This window comes from Phascolarctos cinereus, unplaced genomic scaffold, assembly GCF_003287225.1.
Source record: "Phascolarctos cinereus isolate Bilbo 61053 unplaced genomic scaffold, phaCin_HiC Scaffold_2;HRSCAF=192, whole genome shotgun sequence".
NCBI lineage: Eukaryota > Metazoa > Chordata > Mammalia > Diprotodontia > Phascolarctidae > Phascolarctos > Phascolarctos cinereus.
This window is the reverse complement of record NW_027555625.1, coordinates 206,672,542-206,692,534: the sequence shown is the minus strand read 5'-3', so window position 1 is coordinate 206,692,534 and position 19,993 is coordinate 206,672,542. Positions and strand designations below refer to the sequence as shown.

The following is a 19,993-nucleotide window of genomic DNA, read 5'->3' as shown; positions in this document are numbered from 1 at the left end:
CTGTTCTGAACTCCATTCTCATGTTACCAGCTACCTATTAAGCATTTCAAAATGGATGTGTCACAGGCTTCTGAAACTCAGTGTGTTCAAAATAAAACTCATTATGTTCCTCCCCATCCAGACCTATTTCTCTTCTGAACTTTTCTATTACTTGTTTAGGGTGACACCATCCTCCTACTTTCCCAGTTTCAAGATCTTACTATAATCTTCATCTTTTCTGTTTTGTTTACTCCACAAATCCAAAACACTTTTTAAATCTTGTAATTTCTTTCTCTTCAGTTTACCTCACTTATTTTTGTTTTTTTTTAAATATTCACACAGCCACCTCTCCAAGTCAGGCCCTCATCATTTCACCTGGACATCAGTAATAGCCTTCTAATTAGTCTGTCTCCCTTAAGTCTCTCTCTGCCTCAGTCTACCCACCACACCATGGACAAATTTATACTCAGTAAAATCTCTTGGCTCCTTATTACTTCTAGGACCAAATAAAAACTCCTATGTTTCACATTTAAAGTTCTTCACAAGTTGGCCCCTTCTTATCTTTCTAATCTTTTAACACATTGCTCCCCTCGAAGCACTATAGAGTCTAGTTATACAGGTTTACTTGCCATTCCTCTATCTCCTCTGTATTTATCTTCTATATCCCTATTTATGTATTAGGTTGTCTCCCTCATTGGAATGTAACCTTCTTGAGAAAAAGAATTTTTTTTTTGTTATTGCTTTTTCTTTTGTATCCCTAGTGTCTAGCACATGTCACTTATTATTAACATGTAAAGTGCTTTGCAAACCTTTAAGTCCCATGTAAATGGTAGCCACTAATTATCTGTGTGACCTTAGCTTAACCAGCTCAGTCCCTCTTGGCCTAAATTTCCTAATCTGTAAAATGAGAAGGTTGTACTATATGGCCTCTAAATTCCTTTCTATGGATGCTATGACTCAGTACATAAGTTTCAAAGCTTGGTCTTCTGGTTTTGAATCTAGCATTCATTTCTTTTATCTTGGACATGCCAGAAATTCTGTTTCATATTTTCCCAAATTCCCTTTTTTATCTCAGGATTGTGGGCTGTTATCAACAATGCTGGGGTCTTGGGCACCATAGGAGATGGTGAGCTTCTACCCATGAATATCTACAGACAGTGCATGGATGTGAACTTCTTTGGAGCTGTGGAGGTGACTAAAGCCTTTTTACCCCTCCTCCGGAAATCAAGGGGAAGATTTATCAATATGAGCAGTATGGCAGGTAAGTTGAATTTGCACCCTTTGCTTTCCTACCCACAAGGCCACATGATCTCTAATTCAGGAATTCATTCTTTCTTGTCTGGGTAATAGCCAGAAATGGACTCTACCCAGAACCTTTCAGGAATTGCAAAATTCAACAGTCATCAATTAAATCCCACTGACATTAATGTGATAACCTTTCCCCACATTTATGATATTGGGTAATAATAATAATAATAATAATAATAATAATAATAATAATAATAATCTGGAGAGGCAGCTCTCCTACTATGTCTACTATATGTTATGGATAGGAAGCTGATCTTGGAGGCAGGAAGACTTGGGTCAACTCACTTCTCAGTGTTTCAGTGTAAGGATACAATATTTGTAGCGAGGCAGACAATTCTGCCAGCTCTTCCAATTGTAAGGCCAAATGTAAAGAGGCTGCTGTCTTCTGCCTTGATATGCCAATTGTAGGGACACAAACCCTCATAGACAATACTGAGATACCGAAGAAAGAGGGTCTCACGCCAGCCTGATTGCATAAGTGTAGATTTCTTAGGGCTTGTTGGGTTAATTGAGGGAGTTTATTCATGAGACCCAGTCCTTGGCGACAGGAGGACAGAATAGTGTGATGGATACCTGCACTAAGCCCCGTTCAGCTGAGAAATTATATAGAAACAGGACAAAGATAGCAAAATGCCAGGGATGGCCTACAGTCATGTGCAAGTGTTCCCATGAGATACGTTGGAGCTTCTTTTGCTGTTTATATCTAGTCAATGTAGTTTACCTTAACTGTGAGACTCCAGGTCACATTCCCAGGCTCTGGCTGCCAACGTATGCTCAGGAAACTCTCTAAGCCCAGGAATAGCACAATAGATACCAATTTGCTTCAGTAGAAGGACTTTCCTCCCTTAGAATATCTATGTTATGAAATCACAGCAAATACAAAATAACAGCTCATATTGATATAATCTGAAGAAATTTACAATCACTGTTTTTCACATCAGCCCTATGAGGGCTGACCTACTCAAAACTTATTCTTTACTTATACTTGGGGTTTATTTCCCAGTGTTTTTGTTTTATTTTTGTGTGAGAGGAGAGCACAGGCATGATTGTCCCCCTTTTATAGATGGAGTAATTTAGGACTAGAAAGGTCAAATAATGTGCCTATATTTACGCAAGTGGTAAATGATGGAGCCAAAATTTGTACCCGGATCTTCTGACTAGAAATTTAGCTTCCTACCCTACCAGACTAAGTCCAGGAACAAGAAGTCCCAGCCCCACAGTCTGTTAGGTAATCTAGTTATTCAGTAGAATAATCTGATGTTGTTCTCGCTTTTATTTGCACAATTTGGGGCCTCATTTTTCATTGGCAGGGACTTTGACATGCAATCTTTACCAAGGTTTAGTCATCTCAATTTCATGGGCTTAAGGGCAGACTGGGTATTTTATGAATTTCCTCTTACCCTATTTAGATCAAATAGAGCACAGTCTTTTTTTTTTCATGTCTGAGTCTTTGTCCCTTGGTGTGGATGGGCAGGTATGGTCAGGATTAACCAGTATGTTTTCTGGGAGCTCTTTCAGCTCGGGCAGAGCTGGGCCAGGTTGGTCTAGGTTGGGCCATGTTGTGAATAGATCTGTGGGAATGAAGCTGGGTCTGGAACACAGTTGTTGAAGTCACACCTGGTGGGTGAGAGGGATGATAACTAGAACGTATAGATGAGAACTGAAGAGAATGTATGGCAAACATTCCTGTAGGAAAGAAGACGGGAATTCCTCAATGGAGTAAGCAAACTACCTGGACTGGGCAGGTAGCAATACAGGTGAAGAATAGAGTTGGTATGATGGTACAGACCAAGTTAGGAGTGAAGTGGCAAGCCTGGGGCTGCCAAGCTGGGAAGCAATAGCCAGTATCTTTTTTCAGAAGGGTGATTGACATATAGTCCGTCTTTTCTGTTAAAAGCTTTCTTTTAACCAGGGAGACACATTCTGGGAAGTACAAAAAGTATGGTTGAGTGGAAGGACTATCCTGCTCTTAAAAGGCTCCAGTTTTACTAGAATAAAAATTTCCCTAAATTATAGAATGCTATGTAATTCACAAAATTATAGAATGCTATCTAGGACAAGCTGTGTTTGAATGGGAACGTCCTCTCCTAACTCAAGACAAGTAGCCATCCATTCATTTGCTTGAAGGCATCCAGTGGGAATGCACCCATTGCTTCCAGAGACCTCCTCTTCCACTTTTTGCCTTGGGACCAAACCATACCCTCTCTGAAGGCCTTTTTCATAGATTAGAAGTGGATGTAGAGAGAGCAGAAATAAGTCTAGAAATGATTTACTATGGTCAATTTGGTCTAGGAGACCAAGCAGCTGTAGTTTAAGTGTATGTATATGAGTGTATAACATAAACCAAATCACTTCTAGGGAAGTGTCAGAACCAAGAGCTTTTCTGGAGCCTCATAGCCAATTATAACCCTGGAATATAGGGCCCTTGAACTTCTGTGGCAGGTGCAGACCACAGAGAACTCTGATGTGTGAGATCAATCTAACTTGGAAGGGTATAGGCATGGTCAATGGCACCTGGTTAAGAAGAAAAGTCTTAACCTCAGTCTGGAGGGACTCTACCTAACTTTTGTTAGCTGAGTGTGTTCTGCCTATGTGTCAATATTTATCTTTGCACATGTCCACGGGGTATATGTAATTTGCATAAGATTTGACAATCCTGTACTCTGTGTTATTGGCAAAAGCCTTTACAGAAACCTACCTAATATGACCCTAGAAAGTCAGATTCTTCAGCACTTGCAATAATGTGCATTTATGACAAGAAAAAATTTTAAGTGCCCTTCATGCCAGGCACCCTAGGCCACCTCCTTACCTTGTCTCCTCTACTTCTGTATCTGTCTTTCCAGCTCTAATGTAAGCTTCTTGAAGACTGAGGTTGAGTAATCAATCACCTTCTCTGACTTGCCAGCAGTGTGCCTGAGTACTGGGCTGGGGTTAGGGTACCCTCTCGATACTCATTAATAGAGATTAAATGAGCAGCAGAATGTTAGTCCTAAAGAATCAACAATCAGCAAGTAATTTTAAGTGCCTACTATGTGCCAAGCATTATTCCAGGTGCTGGGGATACATGACACACAAAGCTGATCCCATCATGTAATCATTTCCAGGCTAATGAACTCAGAATTACCTTTGGTAGTACCTTGAAGGGGTACCTTTGAGAGGGTCAATCACTACTGGCTGACCTCATGCCTGGAATACTCTCTCTCTCTCTTTTCCTCTACCTCATGGCTTGCCTGATTTCCTTCAAATTCAGCTCAAACCTGCTTTCTACAGTACACCTTTCCTGGTCTCCCCTATCGACAATCACTTTTTCTTCCTGAGATCAACTTCCATTTACATTGTGTCTATGTGCATAATTTTTTTCTTTTTTTTTTGAATTTTATTAATTTGTTTTGATTTATCAATAATCACTTCTATATGCTTTTGAGTTTAAAATTTTTCTTCCCTTCCTCCCCACCACCCTCCCCAAGATGGCACACAATCTGATATAGGCTATATATTTACATTCCTTATTAAACAATTTTTCACATTAGTGATGTTGTAAGTAAGAATTAAAACCAATAGGAGGAACCATCAGAAAGAGGAAACAAAACTCAACAGAAGAGAAAAAAAAATAGCAATTCAACTTCCGTAGTTCTTTCTTTGGATGTGGATAGCATTTTCCATCCCAAGGCCTCTGGAGATGTCTTAGATCCTTGTATTGCTGGGAAGGGTTAAGTTTATCAATATTAGTCATCGCACAACATGGCTGTTATTGTGTACAATGTTCTCTTGCTTCTTATGTGCATAATTGTTTTCATGTTGCTCCCCAACATCAGAATGTAAGGTCCTTGGGGGAGGGAACTTTTTTGCCTTTCTTTGTATCACCAGCTTAGTGTAGTGTCTCGCCCGTAGTAAGCACTTAATATTTGTTGACTGACTGACTGCCTCCTGCCCACTCAACCTCCCTTAGAACTATCCCTTCCTCTCAATGTGATCCTCATATTTGCAGCTATTTTTAGAAGCTTAGGCCCTGGTACCTGGAGTTTGGGGATCCAGCTGTGAACCTGACCTGGCCTCTCCTTTTCTGCTTAACCTGAGCAGAAAAGAGCATCAAGGATCAGTTTTCTGAGTGTCCTTGGGCCAAATTCCTCTTATGCCAATCCTTAGATGATTTCAGGCTACTTCTCAAATCAAGGTCAAACCCAGGACCCAGAGAACCAATTACTCCCAGAAACATCTTATAAAAAAGTGCCAGCCATTTGGGATGGAATGGTCTCACACCACCTCCCATCAGCAATGTGCTATAGGGTGGAATATGAGTGCATGGGACCTCCCAGGGGCATCTCCTCCTCTTAACACATACATATCTCTATCATACAAACAATCATGTGACATCAACCCAGCAATGGATGGTCCTTCCCTAGAAATAATGATGCTAACCTTTACAACCCTTTGAAGAAGCTAATTCAAGTATCACCCCATTTTATGATAGGAAACTGAGGCTTAGAGCTGTTAAATGACTTGTCCCTGGTAGTAAGTATTAGCATTGGGCTTTGAGCAGGTCATTCTTATTCCAAGTCCAGCACTTGATCAGCTTTTCCACATTGCCTCAGGTAAGGAGAAAGGGATCAGACTACTGTCATAGGCTTACCTGAGTTTCCACATCTGCAAAATGGGAGTTATACTAGATAATTTTAAAAAACAGATAATAGGAATTTATTATATCACATTATTATAAAAATATTTTAATTCTTTTATCAACAACCAGTGAAGATCAAGGAGAGTGGCAATTTTTTTTCTGAACTCTTATGCAATTGACAAGTTGTATTTTCTTGATAACTTGTGGAAAAATCTATCTATTCAAAAATATAACTAGTCAATAAAAAGTTAAACAGTACCACCTAGATGTCCATATGTGACATTTAATTATGATGGGAGCTTCTTGTGAGTAGGGATTGTTTCATTCACTTTATTTGCGTTACCATGTACTAGATAATTGCTCTGCTTCTTTCTATCTTGATGTTCTGGGATTCTGTGGATCATAAATTTAGATCTGAAAGAGGTTTAGACTTCATCGAATCTAACCCCTTCATTTTATAGATGAGGAAATGGAGACCTAAAGAGGCAAATGACTTGGCAAGTTACTTACTCAAGGTCACACAAAAAGTAAGTTCCAAAGTCAATATTTCAAACCAGATCTAATAAATAATCTTCCCACTATACCCACACTGTATTCCTCCAATTGAAAAGTCCAGGATGATTTTAATGTGGTTGGGTAGTGCAGCCCAGAGTGAGAAAGAACACTTTAACTGGGGAACCATTTAGATAGCCATAGGGAGGGAGGCAGGAAGTCCTAGAGCACTAGGGCTAGAAGGGATTTCTTTTCTTGTTGTTGTTCAGTCATATCAATTGTTTCCAACTTGTTGTGACCCCATTTTGAGATTTTCTTGGCAAGATACTGGAGTAGTTTGCCATTTCCTTCTCCAGCTCATTTTACAGATGAGAAAACTGAAACAGAGTTAAGTGACTTGCCCAAGATCACACAACCAGTATCTGAAGCCAGATTTGATCTCAGGAAGATGAGTCTTCCATGACTCCAAGCCCATCACTCTATCCACTGTACCACTTAGCTGCCCATAGAAGGGACCTCTAGTACAATCCATACCTGAGCTCCTGCATCCTTTCTACAGCTCCTCATCTAGTCTTCACTTTAATGTTTCCACTGATAGGGAGCTTTCTACTACTTCTTCAAATAGCTTCTTAGAAGACTTGTAATTATTTGGAAATTTGTCTTCACATTAAGCTGGAATCTGCCTCTCTGCAAGTCCCCTTTAGGGTCAAGGAGAACAAGTCTTTTTCATGATAGTCCTCCAAATACTTGGAGACAGCTATCATATTCCTTCTAACTTTCCCCTTCTTTAAACTAAGCAAACATACCAATTTGCCTGGAGAGTTCCTTAAGGATGGACATTTTTCTTATGAGTAGAGCTTAAGATATAGTTCTAGTCTTTAGACTTCTAGTCCCAGGAATATTTGATTAGAGCCGTTCAGCTCTGGGTGTGCCAGGCATAGTGAGCAGGACAGACAGGAAATGCCATTATCATGTCCTATCCTTTGGGCACCAGTGAGATTGTTCTTATAAGTGAATGCTGATTGTTGGTGGAGTGGTGAACTGATTCAGCCATTCTGGAGAGCAATTTGGAACTATGCCTAAAGGACAACCAAACTGTGCATACATACCCTTTGATCCAGCAATATCCCTACCAGGTTTGTATCACAAAGAGACCATAAAAAATGGAAAAGGACCCACATGTACAAAAATATTCATGGCAGCTCTTTTTGTGGTGGCAAAGAATTGGAAATTGAGGGGATGCCCATCAACTGGGGAATGGCTGAATAAGTTGTGGTATGTGAATGTAATGGAATATTATTGTGCTATAAGAAATGCCGAGCAGACAGATTTCAGAAAAAGCTGGAAAGATATCCATGAACTGATGCTGAGTGAAGACAGCAGAACCAGGAGAACATTGTACATGGTAACAATAACATCATTCGATGATTACCTGTGATAGACTTAGTTCTTCTCAGCAATACAATGATCCCAGACAATTCCAAAAGATTCATGATGGAAAATGCTAGACACATCCAGAGAAAGAGCTATGGAGTCTGAATGCATACTCTTTTCACTTATTTGTTTTTTGTTTTCTTTCTTTTCATCTTTCCCTTTTCTTATGATTCTTCTTTCACAATATGACTAATGTGGAAATATATTTAACATGATAGTAACATGTATAACCTAAAAAAAAATAAGTGAATGCTGAGTGTTGGCAATGACTATTTTCTAATGACAATGAATGGAATTCATCACTCTACAGGTATAATATTACAACTCATGTCTACTTTTTAAAATGATTTAAGCCTATTTTCAGATTTTATGTCATTACAATTAAAGATATTACACTTGGAGGAAAATGGCCATGTTGATAGAGGGGGAAGGTAATACAGATAATTCTAAACAGTGGATAATTACAAAATATTCACTATTTGGTCTAAAATTAGATGATTTGAGAGGCAGCAGATACAGGCGCAGTAGGTATAGTTGCAGAGAGGCAACCATAATTCTGAATAAAGGAAGAAGGTCATTTCTCCAAGTACATTTGAACAGGTAGTGCCAGGCTAACTTCACTTTCCCCTCTCCTCTTTTCATGACAGGATGAGCAGGAGAATGCTGTGCATATACAATACCTGGATATCAGCAACAAATTTGACAAAAATTTGCCATTCTACCTTTATGGACATGATAGACATGGGCTAGATGACACTACTAATAGGTGGATTTGGAATTAATGAATCAAATCATTAATAGTTCAATTTAAACTTGGAGGAATATGCAAGAGACCTATCCTTGGTTTTGTCAGGTCAAGTCAACAAGCACTTACTATATGTCTGGCACTGTATTAAGAGCAAATGCAGATACAAATTAAAGGAAAAAAAGAAAGCGAGTTCCTACCCACAAGGAGCTTACATTATAATGAAGGAAGACAAAACATAAAAAGGAACTGAAAAAGGGAAGGGGGAGGAGAAGGTACCTATGCAGGGGACATGGTGGTGAACTCAGGAGAATAAAAGATTCATGGTCCAGGGGTGGGGAATCTGTGGCCTCCTAGGTCCTTGGGTGCGGCCTTTTGAATGAGTCCAAGTTGCACAGAACAAATCCTTTTATTAAAAGGCTTTCTTCTGTGAAGTTTGGATTTGATCACAGGCCATACTTGAGGACCTAGAGGGCCATATGTGGCCTCAAGGCCGAAGGTTCTCCACCCCTGGCTCTGGGGCTCTTCCTCAAAATGAAAGCTGCTGGAAGAACTCACTGATGGGAGACAGGAGCTAGAGAGCTACAGAGAGAAGGTGGTTGAGTCATGGTCAAAGCCTGGCAAAGAAGGTGTTCAACATTTTTATCAATTGCTTTGGTGAAGGTTAGCTGACATACTCATCAGATTTTCAAATAAAATAAATCTGTGAGACATGGCTAATGCACTGGACAGCAGAATTAGTATTCAAAAATACCCTGACAGCCTACAATGATGGACTGAATCTAATAAGATGATATTTAGTAACATAATAATGCTTAATAATAGCTGACATCTACATAGGGCTTACTGTGTGCCTGACAGTGTGCTACATGCTTTACAATTATTATTATTTTTTTTGGGGGGGGTGAGGCAGTTGGGGTTAAATGACTTGACCAGGGTCACACAGCTAGTATGTGTGAAGTGTCTGAGGCCAGATTCTAACTCAGGTCCTCCTGACTCCAGGGCCAGTGCTCTATGCATCATGCCACCTAGCCACCTCTGCGCTTTCCAATTATGATTTCATTTGATTTTCACAACAACCCTGGGAGGCAGGTGCTGTTGTTATCCACATTTTATAGATGAAGAAACTAAGGAAAACAGAGGTAAAATAACTTGTTCAGGGTCACAGAAGTAGTAAGGGTCTGAGGCTGCATTTGACCTCAATTTGTTCCAACTCCTGGGCCAGTGTTCTACCCACTTCACCAACTAGCTGCCAGTAAATGGAATATCCTACACTTGTGTTAAAAAGAAAAAAAAATCAGCTATGCATGTACTGGATGAAGTATGTTTAGAAAATAGTTCCTAATTAGAGTCAAGAGGAACTGAGTTTAAGTCCTGCCTTGTATCTGTATGACCCTGAATGAGTCATTTGACTTCTCTCAGCCTCAGCTTCCTCATCTATAAAATGGGGATAATAACAGCATAGGACTGTTGCGCAACTCAAATGGGATAACACATGTAAAATGCTTTGCAAACCTTAAAATTTTATATAAATGCTGGCTGTCATCATCATTATAAAGATCTGGGACTTTTAGTGGACTGCAATCTTAATATGTGTCAATGCAGCATGTGACAAGGCTGGAGTGATCAGAAGCAGTGTTAGAATCTATATATGTTCTAGAATGTTTATAGAAGCTCTTTTTGTGGTGGCAAAGAACTGGAAACTGAGAGGATGCCCATTGATTGGGGAATGGCTGAACAAATTGTGGTATATGATTGTGATGGAATACTATTGTGCTATAAGAAATGATGAGTATAATGATTTTAGAAAAACATGGAAAAACTTGCACAAAATAATGAAGAGTGAAATAAGCAGAACCAAGAGAACACTGTATACAGAAATATAGTAATACAATAGTAATAGCAATATTGTTTTAAGAGCAACTTTGAGTGAATAAGTCATTTTGACTATTATGAATATCCAAATTAACTACAATGGATATATGAAAAAAGACACTATCTGCATGCAGAGAAAGAACTGATAAATAGAAGTATATGCAGAATAATTTTACATATGTTTACCTATTTGTATCCAATGGTAGCCATCTCTAGGGTGAAGGGAAGGGGAGGGAAGAAAAAAAGAAATAAAAAGAAATTTACATGATAATTTTGTTGTATATTTGAAAGGAATAGCAAGTTATGCATAGTAGATTTGCAGTTTCATGTACAATCATCTTTTTATTGTACTATGTTACAGAAATGCTTATTTTATTCCATAAATTAAAAAAAAGAAATAATAGAAAAATAGAGTGGCATAGTGTCTAGAATGAGGGAGGGAAAGTCCTCTGCCCAGGGCATATTGCTTCAGGAGTACCATGTTCAGTTTTATAGACCACATCAAATGAAGGACAGTGCCAAGTTAGGATGTATCTGCAGGAGGAGAATAAGAATGGTCAAAGATCTTGAAGGTGACAGTGCCGTACGAAGATATGGCTTTTTAGTTCAAAGGAAAGAAGATTCAGGGGACCCATGGGATGTGCCCTTGAATATTTGAAGGGCTGTCATACAGAAGAGAAATTGAGTTACTTTGTGGAGGGCCCAGAGGGCAGAATTATCAGCACTGAGCCCAAGTATCAGAGAAGTAGATTTCAGCTTGGTGTAAGGAAAGGCTGTTCAGCATTTAAAGCTATTCAGTGGGATAGACTGGATTCTGAGCTGAAGCTAGATCACTAAGGGGATGCTGTGGAAGACAGTTTCTGCTTTGGGAGTGTTTGTACAAGGTGACTTTAGAGGACCTTTAGCTTTCTCGACTTTCTATTAAGCAATCCTGGTTCTTTCAGTTGATTGTTCGGTGGTATAGTCACCAATCTCTTCACCATCCCGGCTGTCCTCAATCTTATTAGTGTTCTCTTTTTGAATGCAGTAATCAATCAATCAATAAACATTTATTAAGCTCCTACTCTGGGCCAGGAACCATACCAAGCGCTGTGTAGCCAGAATTCAGCACCCCAGACAGGGACTGAGCAGGGCAGAGGGTGAAAGAATTGTTACCTTCCTCATTCCTGACCCTCTGCATCTGTTAATCGCCCAAATCATTGACTGTGGCAGGCCTCTCATATTACTGGCTCTGACAGAGACTTTGATCTTGGATAAGGAGGTGGGAGATAACAATTAGGAAGCTTTGATCTGTGACTTACTGGTAGTTGATCAAGAACATTTATCTGGAAAATTCCCCTCAGAGAAGGTGGGTTCTCACATGTTTGTAAAGGAAATTAGGAGCAAAGGGGAGAAAAGGGTGGAACCCACTTGTACTCTGGGGTATTGCCAATCACCTCCTTTGGCCTTGTTATTTTGCCAAGCATCTGTTTGCTTTCCTCTAGTGTCACTCAAGTTACGCCATGCCTGATCTTTTGTGCTTGGCCCAGGCTAGTGCCAAATGCCCTTTCTCCAACTGCCAGCCTTGCAGGAAGACCAGTAATTCTTAAGGCTGAAAGATACTTCCTTCTAATTGTCTACAGATTCCACCTTCTGTAAACTCAACTTAGAGCTGGGTTTTTCTGTTAATTGTGTGGAAAAATGACCATGCCCTTCTGTATGCTTCTGATTTCCAGCACTGCTTAGCTTTATATGTCTTTTTTGAGGCACTTTCTGTATTCATTTGATTTTTTCCATTTCCTTTCATTCATGGAGGAATGTGGTACAGTGGATAAAGGGCATAGACTGAGAATTAGGAGAACTGGATGTAAATCCCAATGTTGCCCATCATTTGCTGTGTGATCTGAGGCAAGTCACTTCTCTCTGGGTCTCAGTTTCCTCATATAATAACAATAGCTAACATTTATATAATGCTTACTATGTGCCAAGCACTGTGCTAAGTGCTTTACAATTATTATCTGATTTGATCCTCATGACAACCCTGGGAGGAAGGTGCTATTATTAAATCCATTTTACAGATGAGGAAACTGAAGTAGATAGAGGTTGAGACTTGTCCAGGATCACACGGCTAGTTAGTGTCTCAGGCTGGACTCCAGCCAGGTTCAATGATCGATATATCCACTGTACCACTTAGCTGCCTCAAAAATGCTTGTGCAATTGGGTTGTTGTGCCTGGCACACAGGAGGCACTATAGAAATGCTATTATTTTTACTGGGTGGAATAGAATTCCTGGAGACAAAGTTCCAAGCATGATTTAATCAATTTATGGTTAGGCTAGCAATAACCAATAAATTGAAGTCATTGGTCTCTTGGTTACTAAAGACCCCATCTAAGAGTCATAGGGCCCTCTGAATCCAGGTGTGTCTTCCTTCTGATTGACCTGACTATACATCATCCGTACCTCCCCTGGCAACCATAAGGCAACCCTTATTGGTAGATGGGTTAGCTTTCAGGTGTAGCTGATCACTCCACTCTCTGACACTCAAGGAATGCCAATTGATTCATGAGAGACAGCTGCCTCCAGCTCAATCAAGTTTTCACTGGCTTGGTCTCTCATCTGTAGACTAGGTCACCCCAAACTTTGGTAAAGGAAAAGCAAGTACACATGAGTCATCTCCTGGGGAGGGCCTTACCTCAAACTGGCTTCTGTTAAAGGGGTAAACTGAAGTACTCCCTTAACCCAACTAAATAAGGAGCAGATGCCTTGGGGACTGAAAATGATTACCTTATTGTTACCCCATTCAGAAACTGCCTGTCCTTGAAAAAGTAGGGCCTGAGGAAATGAATGGATTCACAGAGAGATATTGGCATAAAAAACCCTCCAAAACTGGTTTTCCTCATTATTAATCCTATCTCTTGATGTCAGACTAGGGACCTCTGGCCCCCCTTGTGGAGACTACTGTCTTGAAACACTATTGAAATGTAAAGTTTTATTAGTCTTCCAGATGCCTCATATACATCAATCAGTATTTCGTCAGTGCCTAACTTTTGCAAAGCTCTATAGTAGTAAGTAGGAAGAATAAGATGTGACCCTTGCACTTATGGAGCTAATAATAATGATTCACAGTTTTATAGGGCTTGAATTTGAATAAATGCTTTCCTTATAAAAATAAATCAGTAAGATAGGTTGTGCAGCTAATATTAACCCCACCATAAGGAAGAGGAAACTGAGGCTCAGACGTAAAGTGATTTGTTCATGGCCATAGGGCTAGTGTTAGGATTTGAACCCAAGTCTTTTCTGATTCCAAGTCAAGCACCAATCTGCCCAGAGAGGCATGGTGTGAGTTGGGTTAAACCAGAGGTATCTCAGTTAATTATCATTTAGAGCCCACTCTCCTCTGCCCCTTCCATAAGAGGCAGGTGGTGTTTCTGCTTATTCAGGAGACACATGGGGCAATGTGAGGAGAGTGGAGTAATGGGAAAAAAGGTTTGTCGGTTGAGTATGTGGGGGAGTTTGGATCTTTTATGACAGTTTTGTAATCTTCAGTGCAGGAGAATTTCCAGATGGTATTGGGAGGTGATGGAGCAGGGTCCGGATGGCTCAGAATTCCTTAACTCCTGAGCTGGATCAGAGGTGGTTTAGAATGCCCCAAGAACAAAAGTCTAGTTGCTCCTTGCTGTCTGCTTTATCCCTCATCAATCAATCAGGTTGTGACAATGGGGGGTGTGTGTCTCTCTCTTAGTCAGTGCCAGCAAATTTCTTGCCAGGGTCCTCCTTAACAGGCTGATCCTTTACCTGGAAGATGGTCATCTGTCTGAGAGCCGATGTGGCTTCAAAAAGGGCTGAGGAACAGTCAATATGGTGTCTGTTGCCTCAAAACCCCAAGAGAAATACCAGGCATAGGACAGAGGTCTGTACACAATGTTCATTGACCAAGGCCTTTGATACTGTCAGTCATGAAGGCTTCTGGAAGATCATGGCAAATCTGATTGCCTGGAGAAGTTCATCAGTATTACACTCTTATTTCCACAATTGGCATGCTTACTCGGGTTCTGGGTAATGGATGGTACGTGGATTTCTCAGTCACCAATGGAGTAGCCAGGGCTGTGTGCTTGCTGCTGTGATTTTTGGCATGATGTTTTCAGTGATATTGTTGGATGCCTTTTATGAGGACAAAAATGGCATTAAGGCAGACGCTGTGCTGACAGTAAATTATTTAACTTGAAAAGGCTGCAAGCTAAGACTAAAATGGAGGGAGAGTTGGTGCGTGATGTTTGGTTTGTAGATGATTATGCACTCAATGTAGGCTCTGAAGCAGAGATGCAATGAAGAATGGATCAGTTCTCTGCCACTTGTGCTAATTTTGGCTTGATAACACCAAGAAAACAGAGGTTCTCCACCAGTCAGCATCACACCATCCATACATGGAACCATCAATTACAGCAAATAGAGAGATTTTGCATGCTGTGGATAAATTCTCTTACCTTGGCAGTATACTTTCCAGGAAGGTACACTAGATGATGAGGTTGATGCATGCATTGGCAGAACTAGTTCAGTGTTTGGGAGGGTCAGAAGGAAAGTGTGGGAGAGAAGTCTATCTATCAGGTCTACAGAGCCATTATGCTGACCTCATTGTTGTATGCCCGTGAACCCTGGACAATATTCCAGGACAGTATACCATGCCAGGAAAATGAATGGCTTCCATCTAAGTTGTCTTAGGAAGATCCTGAAGGTCACCTGGCAAGATAAGGTACCAGACACTGAGATCCTTTCTTAAGCTGAACTGCCAAGCATTGAAACTACTGCAGTAAGCATAACTCCACCAGGCTGACCACAGTGTTTGAATGCCAAAAGTATATTTGCCTAAAAGATATTTTATCAAGAACTCACACAAGGCAAGTGCTTGCACAGAGGCCAGAAGAAGTGATACAAGGAAACTCTCAAGGTGTCTCTGAAGAGCTTTGGAATTGATTGTGAGACATGGTAGACACTGGCACAGGGCCACATCAAAGAAGGTGCTGTGCTCTATAGGCATAGCAAAATTGCAGTAACTTAAAAGAAACATGAGATATGCAAATTTAGAGACATCTGCACTCCAAATGTTCATGTGGACTATTTATAGTGGCCCTGCGATAGAGCCTTCTGAACTCATATTGGCCTGATCAGCTGTTATCAGACCCACTATACCTTGACCTTGACAGTGATGTCATTTTGGTCCTCTTAGAGCATGAAGGACAACAACCAACCATTATTAAGGACTAACTTGGGGGCAGCTAGGTAGTACAGTGAATAGAGTGCTGGGCCTGGAGTCAGGAAGACTCATCTTCCTGTGTTCAATTCTGGCCTTAGACACTTACTAGTTGTGTGACCCTGGGCAAGTCACTTAATCCCAATTGCCTCACAAAAAACAAAACAAAACAAAACAACAAAAAAACAAAAACAAAAATAAAAAAATAAGGGGATGTGACAAATGGCCTAGTATTTCATTGACCTTGGACTGTTCTTTACCCCCAAACCTGTCTGAGCCCTGGTTCAGGTAAAGTATTATTATTATTATTATTATTATTATTTCAAATCAATTTCCTAAGTCACAGATGGAGAAGATACAGGTAGACAGAAGTTAGTCTAAAAGAAGATCTGGGCAGAGGCGAGATGGGCAAGTGCTTTGGACTCCACTTGCCCGGAAGCTGTGCAGCCACTATTGGAACCAGAAGTGGCACGATAAGCAGTACAAGAAGGCCCGCCTGGGCATGGCACTCAAGGCCAACCTGAGCTTCATACACCAAGGGCATTGTTCTGGAGAAAGTGGGTGTGGAAGCCAAGCAGCCTAATTGTGCCATCACGAAGTGTGTGAGAGTCCACCTGATCAAGAATGGCAAGAAAATCAAAGCCTTTGTTCCAGATGATGGCTGCTTGAACTTTATTGAGGAAAATGATGAAGTGTTAGAGGCTGGCTTTGGTCGGAAGGGCCATGCTGTTGGTGACAGTCCTGGAGTCCCCTTCAAAGTTCTAAAAGTAGCTAATGTTTCTCTTCTGGCTTTGTACAAAGGCAAGAAGGAGAGATCAAGATCATAAATTTTTTCATTTAAAGAGTGTCAAAAATAAAAAGATCTGAGCATTTTAGTGCATTGCAAATCCATCTTGAGTCAACTGTTAATAATAATCTGGCAGTTAAAAGAGATAATTCTAATCAGATTGTATCTGGAGTATTGTGTTCAGTTCAAGGAAGACCCAAAAGCTTATCTCTTACTTTTTCATAATACATTCTGCTTTATTTCATTAAATGTTTCCCAATTACATGTAAACATTTTTAACATTCATTTAAAAAAAATTTGAATTCCAAATACCTTTTCTCCTCCCTGCCCCTCCCTTGAGAGGCAATCATCACCATTTTGATTATACATGTAAAATCATGCAAAACATTTCCACGTTAGCTATATCGCAAAAGGAAACACACACAACAAAACCCAAGAAATATAAAAGTAAAGTAGAAGATAGTAAAAAATAGGATGCTTACTTTGCACTCAGAGTTCATCAGTTCTCTTTTGGGAGGCAAAAAGTATTTATCATTATGGGTCCTTTTGAATTGTCTTGGAAAAGTTTATCTTGGAAAGAATGACACATTTCTCCTCCTGCACTGTCCTGTAGCCAAGCTGTCTTGATCGTTGCTCCCCATTCACAATATGCTACCTCCCATCACTGGGCCTTTGCATTGGCCGTGTCCCCCAAGGCTGAAATGCTCTTCTTCCTCATATGTGCTTCCTGTACCCCTCATTCAGCTCATGTGCTCCTTCAAGAGGACCCTTTCTTAATTTCCCAGTTGTTAGTGCCTTCTCTCCCAATCACTTTGTGCTTTTGACATATTCTATATTTACTTATCTGTGAGCTTCTTGCATCTATTTTTCCCTTTGTAGAATGTGTGCTCCTTGAGTACAGGTACTATATTTTGTATTTTTATCCCCAGCACCTAGTAGAGTGCCTGGAACATAGTATAAATTCTTAATAAACACTTGAATAATGGATTTAAGGGGAAGCTAGGTGGTGTAGTGGATAGAGTCCTGGGCCTAGAGTCAGGAATATCTGAGTTCAAAACTGGCCTCAGACAGTTACTAGCTGTGTGGCTCTGGGGAAGTCACTTAATTCTGTTTGCCTCAGTTTCCTCATCTGTAAAATGAGATAGAGAAGGAAATGACAATCTGCTCCAGTATATTTGCTAAGAAAACTCCAAATAAGTTCATGAAGAGTTGGAAATGACTGAACAATAAAATGTATTTTGGGCTAAACCAGAAGGTATCCCAATTAATTACAATTTAAATCCCACATCTATACTCCCCTCAAAAAAGGGCAAGTGTTGCTCACACTTATTTCAGAAGACACATAGGGCTGCCTGAGTAGATAGGAGTAATAGGAAACAGGTCTGTCAGTCAAATATGTGGGGATGATTAGGGCTAGCACTAAACATATGAAAAAGCCCTATAGCATAGGAGATTAGAAAAAGTGAGTAGCATGGGAACTCAGGGAGGGAGACTGGCTATAGCCAAGGTCAAGCTTTGGGGGTGGGCAACAATACCCTTTTGTCCTGCTACTCCCCAATAAGGGGGTCTCCACGAAAACAGGTGATGACAAACATCAAGGCAGCCAGCACCAGAACTCAGAATCTTGGAATCACAAACATAATCTCAGAATCTCAGGATAATAATCATAGAATCTCATAATCATATAATCATGGTTTCAAAATCTCAAAATTGTAGAATGATAGAAGCTCACAGATGGAGGGGATCTTAGAGGATGCCCAGTCTAATTTCCACCTGAACAGACATCATCTCTGTAGCATCCCCAACAAGTATTCATTCATTGTCCACTTGGAAACCTCTGGAAATGGGCAACTCACTATTAAGGTAGCAGTCCATTCCACTTATAGATAGCTCAGATATCTTATAGATAGACTGAGAAGGACTTTAAATGCCAGACAGAAAAGTTGATATCTTATTCTAGAGGCAATAAGAAGTCACTGAAGCTGCTTGAGTATCCAAATAACATGGTCATCTATGTGATTTAAGAATATCAGTTTAACATTCATGTAGAGGATGGATTGGAGTTTGCTCCTTACATCCTGCTGGTCTAGTTACATTATACCAGGAAACAATAGTTGCAGTCATCTGAGGAGAAACCCCTGTTGTTTATCAATAAACTTGGTTGTCCTTGACAGCTAATCCACCCTTTACACTTTCAGGTCTTAGGGCAGATGTTAACTGACTACTTTGCTTTTCTGCCTGATCCTAAGAAGCAGGATCTACGGATTAGCCCTTTTGGAATAATTGATCTCTACAGGTAGCAGACACAAGGCACTGATTAAATCATGGGCTTTGGAGCCCTAAGAGACCCTAAAAGTCTTTCCCAAACTTAGTAGCATGATAAATGTACTTATTTGTATCAACTGTCAGGAATAATGTCTCCAGACAAACAAATGCTTGAGATAAAGCCATGAATTTCCTCCAGATCATGGTTTGATTGCTTTGATACAATATTTGTAGTTGGCTCTGGCATTGACATCTGAGGTTCAATGCATTATGGACAAAATTTAATAAAGCTGAAATTTTAACCATCAGTTTTTAAAAAAAATGAACTCCCTCAGCACAAAATGGAATAAACAGTAAAACAAACAAACAAACAAAAAGAAACCCAGTTAATAGGAGGTTGAAGTGCCTGGGGGAGTTTATCCTAGAAAAAGGAGGTTTGGTGGGTGGGAGAGGTTAGGGTGGTTGGGGAGTGACAGCTGTCTAAGAATTTAAAGGACTTTTAAGGTAGAAGAGGTATTAGATTTGTTCTGTTTGGTCCTTAAAGAGATAGAGGTAATGGGCAGAAGTTACAGGGATGCAGATTTGGACCAATCTAAGGAAGAGCTACCTAAGTATTAGAACTGTCCAACAGGACTAGACTCCCTTAAAGCCCTGTCTGTGACTTGGTTCAAGTGAAGGATGATGGCTATGTACCATGGCTCCTGTAAGGGGGAGTTCTACTCTGGAACAGGTTGGACTATATGACCTTTGAGGTTTTTTTCAACTCTAGACTTCTTTAATTGTATGATTATAATCTCATAATTCAATTTAAAAAAATTTGCCAGTCTATTTTTTTTTGTATAAACTAGCTGTGTTTAGCTAATCTAGGTAACTTTTATGTAGCACTTCAAGGTTTGTAAATTGCTGGACTCATAGTCAAGATGACTTCTAATCCCACTTCTGATAATTTATTAGTGAACAAGTTAAATGACTGGCTCAAAGTTATAGGAATAATTAGTGAAGAGGCCTCAGTTTCCCCATTTATAAAATGAGAGGATCAGATTATTGGGAGGCAGCATGGTAAAATGGAAGAGTAGTAGACTGTCTGGAGTCAGAGGCTCTAGGTTCAAATCTTACCTCTGATGTTTGCTTCCTGTGTGACTTTGGGCAAATCACCCAACCTCTGAAAGTTTCAGTTTCCTCATCTGTAAAATAAGTGGGTTGGGCTACAGTGGTCTCTGAAGTGCCTTACAGAGCTATGATCCTGTCTTTCCTAAGGTCAC

The 19,993-nt window shown here is 40.1% G+C and overlaps 1 protein-coding gene across 2 annotated transcripts in view; it reads left to right on the top strand.

Moving 5' to 3' along the window:
* The window catches only part of HSD17B2 (hydroxysteroid 17-beta dehydrogenase 2), an 82,527-nt gene that overhangs the window by 38,815 nt on the left and 23,719 nt on the right, over positions 1–19,993 (top strand). For both annotated transcript variants that reach the window (XM_020992696.2, XM_020992694.2), the window contains exon 3: positions 1,055–1,240. In XM_020992696.2, coding sequence (XP_020848355.1) covers positions 1,055–1,240 — 186 coding nt within the window. The remainder of the gene's footprint in view (positions 1–1,054; positions 1,241–19,993) is intronic.